General features: G+C 53.3%; 1 protein-coding gene across 1 annotated transcript in view; it reads right to left on the bottom strand.

Moving 5' to 3' along the window:
- Positions 1-7,457: 7,457 nt before the first annotated feature.
- Positions 7,458-10,539, bottom strand: part of EIF3A (eukaryotic translation initiation factor 3 subunit A) — a 56,250-nt gene continuing 53,168 nt past the window's right edge. The window contains 4 exon segments of the mRNA XM_063962705.1: positions 7,458-7,868; positions 8,070-8,242; positions 8,745-8,860; positions 8,939-9,047. Of these exon segments, the coding sequence (XP_063818775.1) occupies positions 8,070-8,242; positions 8,745-8,860; positions 8,939-9,047 (398 nt within the window). The 3' untranslated portion in view covers positions 7,458-7,868.

Below are 10,539 nucleotides of genomic sequence, written 5' to 3'. Positions count from 1 at the left end.
TGTCTCCTGTGATACGTACAATAGAGCCATAGCCGAATAGAAATTACACCCACTTATTACTGATGCAGCTTAGGTGGCAGCAGTGCTAATATAACATTACAGTACACAGAGCAAATAACGTCATCTCAATTCCTGCTCTGTTCCATCATCCAGTGCCGGGTTACCGAGACCACTGCCCCCACCCCCATGCTGTTCTATCATCCTGTGCAAGGTTACTGAGATCACTGCCCCCACCCCCACGCTGTTCTATCATCCTGTGCCAGGTTACTGAGATCACTGCCCCCACCCCCATGCTGTTCTATCATCCAGTGCCGGGTTACTGTGATAACGCTCCCCACTCCCACGCTGTTCTATCATCCAGTACAGCGTTACTGAAATCATGTCTCCCACCCCCATGCTGTTCTATCATCCAGTGCAGGGTTACTGGGATCACCCCCCCCCCCCCCCCTGTTCTATCATCCAGTGCCGGGTTACAGAGATCACTGCCCCCACCCCATGCTGTTCTATCATCCAGTGTCGGGTTACTGAGATCACCCCCCCCCCCCCACCTCCACGCTGTTCTATCATCCAGTGCAAGGTTACTGAGATCACCCCCTATGCTGTTCTATCATCCAGTGCAGGGTTACTGGGATCACCCCCCCCTCCATGCTGTTCTATCATCCAGTGCCAGGTTACAGAGATCACTGCCCCCACCCCATGCTGTTCTATCATCCAGTGTCGGGTTACTGAGATCACCCCCGCCACCCCCATGCTGTTCTATCATCCAGTGCCGGGTTACTGAGATCACTGCCCCCACCCCCACGCTGTTCTATCATCCAGTGCCGGGTTACTGAGATCACTGCCCCCACTCCCACGTTGTTCTATCATCCAGTGCCAGGTTACTGAGATCACTGCCCCCAACCCCATGCTGTTCTATCATCCAGCGCCGGGTTACTGAGATCACTGCCCCCACTCCCACGCTGTTCTATCATCCAGTGCAAGGTTACTGAGATCACCCCCCCATGCTGTTCTATCATCCAGTGCAGGGTTACTGGGATCCCCCCCCCCCTCCACGCTGTTCTATCATCCAGTGCCAGGTTGCAGAGATCACTGCCCCCACCCCCATGCTGTTCTGTCATCCAGTGTCGGGTTACTGAGATCACACCCGCCACCCCCATGCTGTTCTATCATCCAGTGCAGGGTTACTGGGATCACCCCTCCCCCCCCTCTCCACGTTGTTTTATCATCCAGTGCCAGGTTACAGAGATCACTGCCCCCACCCCATGCTGTTCTATCATCCAGTGCCGGGTTACTGAGATCACTGCCCCCACCCCCACGCTGTTCTATCATCCAGTACAGCGTTACTGAAATCATGTCTCCCACCCCCATGCTGTTCTATCATCCAGTGCCGAGTTACTGAGATCACCCCCCACCTCCACGCTGGTCTATCATCCAGTGCAGGGTTACTGAAATCACTGCCCCCACTCCCACGTTCTATCATCCAGTGCCAGGTTACTGAGATCACTAATCCCACCCCCATGTTGTTATATCATCCAGCGCCGGGTTACTGAGATCACTGCCCCCACTCCACACTGTTCTATCATCCAGTACAGTGTTACTGAAATCATGTCTCCCACCCCCATGCTGTTCTATCATCCAGTACAAGGTTACTGAGATCACGCCCCCCCTGCTGTTCTATCATCCAGTGCCGGGTTACTGAGATCACGCCCCCATGCTGTTCTATCATCCAGTGCAGGGTTACCGAGATCACAGACCCCCACCTCCACGCTGTTCTATCACCCAGTGCAAGGTTACTGAGATCACCCCCCCATGCTGTTCTATAATCCAGTGCCGGGTTACTGAGATCACTGCCCCCACCCCACCTCCACGCTGGTCTATCATCCAGTGCAGGGTTACCGAGATCACCCCCCCCCCCCCACCTCCACGCTGGTCTATCATCCAGTGCAGGGTTACTGAGATCACTGCCCCCACTCCCACGTTGTTCTATCATCCAGTGCCAGGTTACTGAGATCACTGCTCCCACCCCCATGCTGTTCTATCATCCAGCGCCGGGTTACTGAGATCACTGCCCCCACTCCCACACTGTTCTATCATCCAGTATAGCGTTACTGAAATCATGTCTCCCACCCCCATGCTGTTCTATCATCCAGTACAAGGTTACTGAGATCACGCCCCCCCTGCTGTTCTATCATCCAGTGCAGGGTTACCGAGATCACCCCCCACCCCCACGCTGTTCTAGCACCCAGTGCAAGGTTACTGAGATCACCCCCCCATGCTGTTCTATCATCCAGTGCCGGGTTACTGAGATCACTGCCCCCCACGCTGTTCTATCATCCAGTGCAGGGTTACAGAGATCACCCCCCCCACCTCCACGCTGTTCTATCATCCAGTGCAAGGTTACTGAGATCACGCCCCCCCTGCTGTTCTATCATCCAGTGCAGGGTTACTGGTATCACCCCCTCCACGCTGTTCTATCATCCAGTGTCAGGTTGCAGAGATCACTGCCCCCACCCCATGCTGTTCTATCATCCAGTGTCGGGTTATTGAGATCACCCACCACCCCCATGCTGTTCTATCATCCAGTGCCGGGTTACTGAGATCACTACCCCCACGCTGTTCTATCATCCAGTGCAGCGTTACTGAGCTCACACTCCCCACTCCCACGCTGTTCTATCATCCAGTGCCGGGTTACTGAGAACACGCCCCCCATGCTGTTCTATCATCCAGTGCAGGGTTACTGAGATCACTGCCCCCCACGCTGTTCTATCATCCAGTGCAGGGTTACCGAGATCACCCCCCCCCACCTCCACGCTGTTCTATCATCCAGTGCAAGGTTACTGAGATCACGCCCCCCCTGCTGTTCTATCATCCAGTGCAGGGTTACTGGTATCACCCCCTCCACGCTGTTCTATCATCCTGTGTCAGGTTGCAGAGATCACTGCCCCCACCCCATGCTGTTCTATCATCCAGTGTCGGGTTATTGAGATCACACCCACCACCCCCATGCTGTTCTATCATCCAGTGCCGGGTTACTGAGATCACTACCCCCACGCTGTTCTATCATCCAGTGCAGCGTTACTGAGCTCACACTCCACACTCCCACGCTGTTCTATCATCCAGTGCCGGGTTACTGAGAACACGCCCCCCATGCTGTTCTATCATCCAGTGCAGGGTTACTGAGATCACGCCCCCCCCTCCCCCCCCACTGTTCTATCATCCAGTGCAGGGTTACTGAAATCACCCCCACGTGCTGTTCTATCATCCAGTGCAGGATTACTGAGATCACCCCCCCATGCTGTTCTATCATCCAGTGCAGGGTTACTGAGATCACCCCCCCCCCACACACACCTCTACGCTGTTCTATCATCCTGTGCAGGGTTACTGAGATCACACTCCCCACTCCCACGCTGTTCTATCATCCAGTGCCAGGTTACTGAGATCACTGCCCCCACCCCCATGCTGTTCTATCATCCAGCGCCGGGTTACTGAAATCACTGCCCCCACTCCCACGTTGTTCCATCATCCAGTGCCAGGTTACTGAGATCACTGCCCCCACCCCCATGCTGTTCTATCATCCAGCGCTGGGTTACTGAGATCACTGCCCCCACTCCCACGCTGTACTATCATCCAGTACAGCGTTACTGAAATCATGTCTCCCACCCCCATGCTGTTCTATCATCCAGTGCAAAGTTACTGAGATCACCCCCCCCCATGCTGTTCTATCATTCAGTGCAGGGTTACTGAGATCACCCCCCCCCACACACACCTCTACGCTGTTCTATCATCCTGTGCAGGGTTACTGAGATCACCCCCCCCCCCACCTCCACGCTGTTCTATCATCCAGTGCAAGGTTACTGAGGTCACCCCCCACCGCCACGCTGTTCTATCATCCAGTGCAGGGTTACTGAGATCACTGCCCCCACCCCCATGCTGTTCTATCATCCAGTACAAGGTTACTGAGATCACGCCCCCCCTGCTGTTCTATCATCCAGTGCAGGGTTACCGAGATCACCCCACCCCCACGCTGTTCTATCGCCCAGTGCAAGGTTACTGAGATCACCCCCCCATGCTGTTCTATCATCCAGTGCCGGGTTACTGAGATCACTGCCCCCCACGCTGTTCTATCATCCAGTGCAAGGTTACTGAGATCACGCCCCCCCTGCTGTTCTATCATCCAGTGCAGGGTTACTGGTATCACCCCCCCCCCTCCACGCTGTTCTATCATCCAGTGTCAGGTTGCAGAGATCACTGCCCCCACCCCATGCTGTTCTATCATCCAGTGCCGGGTTACTGAGATCACTACCCCCACGCTGTTCTATAATCCAGTGCAGCGTTACTGAGCTCACACTCCCCACTCCCACGCTGTTCTATCGTCCAGTGCCGGGTTACTGAGAACACGCCCCCCATGCTGTTCTATCATCCAGTGCAGGGTTACTGAAATCACCCCCCCCTCCCACGAGCTGTTCTATCATCCAGTGCAGGATTACTGAGATCACCCCCCCCCATGCTGTTCTATCATCCAGTGCAGGGTTACTGAGATCACCCCCCCCCCCCACACACCTCTACGCTGTTCTATCATCCTGTGCAGGGTTACTGAGATCACCCCCCCCCCCCACCTCCACACTGTTCTATCATCCAGTGCAAGGTTTCTGAGATCACCCCCCACCTCCACGCTGTTCTATCATCCAGTGCAGGGTTACTGAGATCACTGCCCCCACTCCCACGTTGTTCTATCATCCAGTGCCAGGTTACTGAGATCACTGCCCCCACCCCCATGCTGTTCTATCATCCAGCGCCGGGTTACTGAGATCACTGCCCCCACTCCCACGCTGTTCTATCATCCAGTACAGCGTTACTGAAATCATGTCTCCCACCCCCATGCTGTTCTACCATCCAGTACAAGGTTACTGAGATCATGCCCCCCCTGCTGTTCTATCATCCAGTGCAGGGTTACAGAGATCACCCCCCCCCCACGCTGTTCTATCACCCAGTGCAAGGTTACTGAGATCACCCCCCCATGCTGTTCTATCATCCAGTGCAGGGTTACTGGGATCACCCCCCCTCTGTTCTATCATCCAGTGCCGGGTTACTGAGATCACTGCCCCCACCCCCACGCTGTTCTATCATCCAGTGCCGGGTTACTGAGATCACACTCCCCACTCCCACGCTGTTCTATCATCCAGTGCCAGGTTACTGAGATCACTGCCCCCACCCCCATGCTGTTCTATCATCCAGCGCCGGGTTACTGAAATCACTGCCCCCACTCCCACGTTGTTCCATCATCCAGTGCCAGGTTACTGAGATCACTGCCCCCACCCCCATGCTGTTCTATCATCCAGCGCTGGGTTACTGAGATCACTGCCCCCACTCCCACGCTGTACTATCATCCAGTACAGCGTTACTGAAATCATGTCTCCCACCCCCATGCTGTTCCATCATCCAGTGCAAAGTTACTGAGATCACCCCCCCCCATGCTGTTCTATCATCCAGTGCAGGGTTACTGGGATCACACCCCCCCCCCTCCACGCTGTTCTATCATCCAGTGCCAGGTTGCAGAGATCACTGTCCCACCCCCATGCTGTTTTATCATCCAGTGCCGGGTTACTGAGATCACTACCCCCACGCTGATCTATCATCCAGTACAAGGTTACCGAGATCACCCCCCATGCTGTTCTATCATCCAGTGCAGGGTTACTGGGATCACCCCCCCCTGTTCTATCATCCAGTGCCGGGTTACTGAGATCACACTCCCCACTCCCACGCTGTTTTATCATCCAGTACAGTGTTACTGAAATCACTGCCCCCACTCCCACGTTGTTCTATCATCCTGTGCCAGGTTACTGAGATCACTACCCCCACCCCCATGCTGTTCTATCATCCAGTGCAGCGTTACTGAAATCATGTCTCCCACCCCCATACTGTTCTATCATCCAGTGCCGGGTTACTGAGATCACACTCCCCACTCTGTTCTATCATCCAGTGCCGGGTTACTGAGATCACGCCCCCCAATGCTGTTCTATCATCCAGTGCAGGGTTACTGAGATCACGCCCTCCATGCTGTTCTATCATCCAGTGCAGGGTTACTGAGATCACGCCCTCCATGCTGTTCTATCATCCAGTGCCGGGTTACTGAGATTACGCCCCCCATGCTGTCCTATCATCCAGTGCAGGGTTACCGAGATCACGCCCCCAATGCTGTTCTATCATCCAGTGCCGGGTTACTGAGATTACGCCCCCCATGCTGTCCTATCATCCAGTGCAAGGTTACTGAGATCACACCCCCATGCTGTTCTATCATCCAGTGCAGGGTTACTGAGATCACCCCCCCCACACACGTCCACGCTGTTCTATCATCCAGTGCAAGGTTACTGAGATCACACCCCACCCTCCACGCTGTTCTATCATCCAGTGCAGGGTTACTGAGATCACGCCCCCCCACGATGTTCTATCATCCAGTGCAGGGTTACCGAGATCACCCCCCACGCTGTTCTATCATCCAGTGCAGGGCTACTGAGATCACCCCCCCACACACCTCCACGCTGTTCTATCATCCAGTGCAAGGTTACTGAGATCACCCCCCACGCTGTTCTATCATCCAGTGCAGGGCTACTGAGATCACCCCCCCACACACACACACACCTCCACGCTGTTCTATCATCCAGTGCAAGGTTACTGAGATCAACCCCCACGCTGTTCTATCATCCAGTGCAGGGCTACTGAGATCACCCCCCCCACACACCTCCACGCTGTTCTATCATCCAGTGCAAGGTTACTGAGATCACACCCCCATGCTGTTCTATCATCCAGTGCAGGGTTACTGAAATCACCCCCCCCCACGCTGTTCTATCATCCAGTGCAGGGTTACTGAGATCACCCCCCCCCCCCCCACGCTGTTCTATCATCCAGTGCAGGGTTACTGAGATCACGCCCCCCCCCCATGCTGTTCTATCATCCAGTGCAGGGTTACTGAGATCACCCCCCACGCTGTTCTATCATCCAGTGCAGGGTTACTGAGATCACCCCCCCCCCCCACACACCTCCACGCTGTTCTATCATCCAGTGCAAGGTTACTGAGATCACACCCCCATGCTGTTCTATCATCCAGTGCAGAGTTACTGAAATCACCCCCCCCCCACGCTGTTCTATCATCCAGTGCAGGGTTACTGAGATCACCCCCCCACGCTGTTCTATCATCCAGTGCAGGGTTACTGAGATCACGCCCCCCCCCCCCCCCCATGCTGTTCTATCATCCAGTGCAGGGTTACTGAGATCACGCCCCCCCCCCCCTCCCATTTGTAACATCATCCAGTGAGACTAGGGAGAATAGGAATGATAACTCCACATTAATGCTGTGATATCCAGTGTTCCCTGGATGAGTGTTGGACGCCCTGCAGCTCCCCTAAACCCCTGTGACCCATCAGACACATTTACACGAGCAATGAAAGGCGGACACTGAATATTGCCGAGGTTTTATTTATTTTTAATGGAATAAGCAGCAGCAGTAAATCCCGTGTTGACCAAACCTGAAAGTGCGTATTAGGCGGATACACCCAGCGAGGTCACACAGCAACGAGGAGAGAAATCAGGAAAAGGAGAAGAAAAGCTAAAACCAGGCAAACTACATTTTCCTCAGGTTGGGGATGAAGAGCTGATGCAGCGGGTGGAACGCGCCGACGGGTGACCATCTTGCTGATACATGTATAGCATATCTAGGAACCCTCTCGTCTTATGTAAAATGATGTCAAATAATAGATACCAAGTCGTTTATCCAGGAGCCACATGATCGTATTCTTCTGCTCCATGCAATCATCGCAGCTCCACATCGCACATACGGCCCATAATGCTCTGCAAATGGGGAGCGCTTAGTCCTGTAATCAGAAGGACAGAGGGCAGTCACCTACCCCAATCTACAGTACCCCTATGGAATGTACAATCTGGGACAGATAAATAAGTACATTTTATTAGACATATTAGGCCAGGAGCGTGACGGCCGTAGACGTTCCACACAGACGTGGAGCACGGGACGCTAAGCCCAGATTTACAGGCAATGGCAGACACCCTGCGCGTACCTAGCGGCGCACAGTCGTCCACCCATCATCATCTGTCTCCAGTCTGACGCGACGTGGCATTTCCTTTTCCTCTTTCTTGTCTGTGCGCCATGAACTTTTCTCCTTGTCCACTGGTGGTGCTCGGCGCGGAGTGCTGCGCTCATCACTCTCATCTGCTTTCCGCCATGGGCTCGCTGGAACACAGGAGTATAAACAGACTTAAACAGACAGAATGCGGACCAAGAAGCCTCCTCGCAGTGTCTATTCCAGTTATAATCACCTAAGGCTGCAAGCCGCCATGCAAGCACCTCTAGAGCACGTGTATTCAGCATGCATCCACTGCGGCAGGGTATTCTGGGCTGTGTAGCTCCACAGCGGCTGGAGGGCCGCATGATGAATACCCGTTATAGAAGACAACCAGTAACTCCGTATGGAGCAGGATAGAGTAACAGTAATACACAGAGCTAGATGATATTGAATTGTGCTGTACTCTACCAATCTGCCAGGAGGGGGCAGTAAAGTGTCCCTGAACTGACTAATAGGAGAATTCCCTGAAGACAAACGGGCAGAAAATGAAGCTATTATCTGTGAGTCTGTGTACTCCGAGCTCGTCAGCCTGGACAGCTTCTATCATATACTTTACATTTCCAAAAGGAGTTGCAAAAAAACGAAAATCAAATCACGTAAGGAACGTACGCTCCGCCTGGTCTGTCTTCAAGGGTCGCTTTCGGTCATCTCTCTCTTCACTTTCTTCTCTGTCCTGGTCACTGGGTGCCAGCCTCTCTCCCCCACGTCTCCAGGCCGATTCCTCTCTGGGGAAACATTGATCCATTAAACCTGTACATAGGGACTGCAGTCTCCAATACAGAGCCCGCGGCACGCAGACTCACTTGACTGGCCGTTTCTCTTCGGAGGCAGGCTCGCGATCTTCAGAAGTCGGTGTTTCCCGGGGTGGGCCCCAGCTGTCCTCACGGGCCTTTTCACGATCACGCCAGCCCCCTGATTAGGGAGAAGAAAAAATAGGAATTTAATATCTACCAGTAATTCCTTTCTCTAACGTCCTAGGGGATACTGGGCTCCGGTTCTGATTGCGGCATGAAACGTTATACTGCTTCTGAGGAAACCGCCCTGTATAGACGGCAGAGAAACGCGTAAAGCCCACCGGGATACCAGACGAACGACACTCCAACGGCAACTGTGAGGCACCGTCTCCCCCCTGGTTCATGCCGCAATCAGAACCGGAGCGAAACTGCAGAATGGGAACTATGCACCTTTTTTCCCTGCGGTTGCACTAAGACCAAAAGCACGGCGCTCCCCGGCAGTACACCCAGTCGCGCCCTCCCTCTTCTCCCGCTACACGGGATTGCTGCTACAGACCCCCGGACAATTACCATTCATATGACTGTCTCATACATCCAAACAGTGAGTTACAGAGGTGGTAGCCTAGCGCCGAGTCTGAGCCGCCTACTGCGCCAAATAACTCTTGGATGGACATTTTCTTGGATGGACATTTCACTCCGATTCTGCTTTCATCAATTACTTTAGTCCGTTCTACGTATCAATACCTCCGCATTTATTGTTTTTATCTGTATTATATACGTTTTTTTAAATACTGCGGTTCTGAGCAATTTAGACTTAATTTAAGCCTACATGCGCCCTCTGAATACAGATTAGTGTATAAAATAAGAATTTACTTACCGATAATTCTATTTCTCGGAGTCCGTAGTGGATGCTGGGGTTCCTGAAAGGACCATGGGGAATAGCGGCTCCGCAGGAGACAGGGCACAAAAAGTAAAGCTTTTCCAGATCAGGTGGTGTGCACTGGCTCCTCCCCCTATGACCCTCCTCCAGACTCCAGTTAGGTACTGTGCCCGGACGAGCGTACACAATAAGGGAGGATTTTGAATCCCGGGTAAGACTCATACCAGCCACACCAATCACACCGTACAACTTGTGATCTAAACCCAGTTAACAGTATGATAACAGAGGAGCCTCTGAAAGATGGCTCCCTAAACAATAACCCGAATTAGTTAACAATAACTATGTACAAGTATTGCAGATAATCCGCACTTGGGATGGGCGCCCAGCATCCACTACGGACTCCGAGAAATAGAATTATCGGTAAGTAAATTCTTATTTTCTCTATCGTCCTAGTGGATGCTGGGGTTCCTGAAAGGACCATGGGGATTATACCAAAGCTCCCAAACGGGCGGGAGAGTGCGGATGACTCTGCAGCACCGAATGAGAGAACTCCAGGTCCTCTTTTGCCAGGGTATCAAATTTGTAGAATTTTACAAACGTGTTCTCCCCTGACCACGTAGCTGCTCGGCAGAGTTGTAATGCCGAGACCCCTCGGGCAGCCGCCCAAGATGAGCCCACCTTCCTTGTGGAATGGGCCTTAACAGATTTAGGCTGTGGCAGGCCTGCCACAGAATGTGCAAGTTGAATTGTGTTACAAATCCAACGAGCAATCGACTGCTTAGAAGCAGGC

This window comes from Pseudophryne corroboree, chromosome 3 (assembly GCF_028390025.1).
Source record: "Pseudophryne corroboree isolate aPseCor3 chromosome 3, aPseCor3.hap2, whole genome shotgun sequence".
In the NCBI taxonomy this organism is placed as follows: domain Eukaryota; kingdom Metazoa; phylum Chordata; class Amphibia; order Anura; family Myobatrachidae; genus Pseudophryne; species Pseudophryne corroboree.
This window is presented reverse-complemented; position numbering and strand designations above follow the sequence as displayed.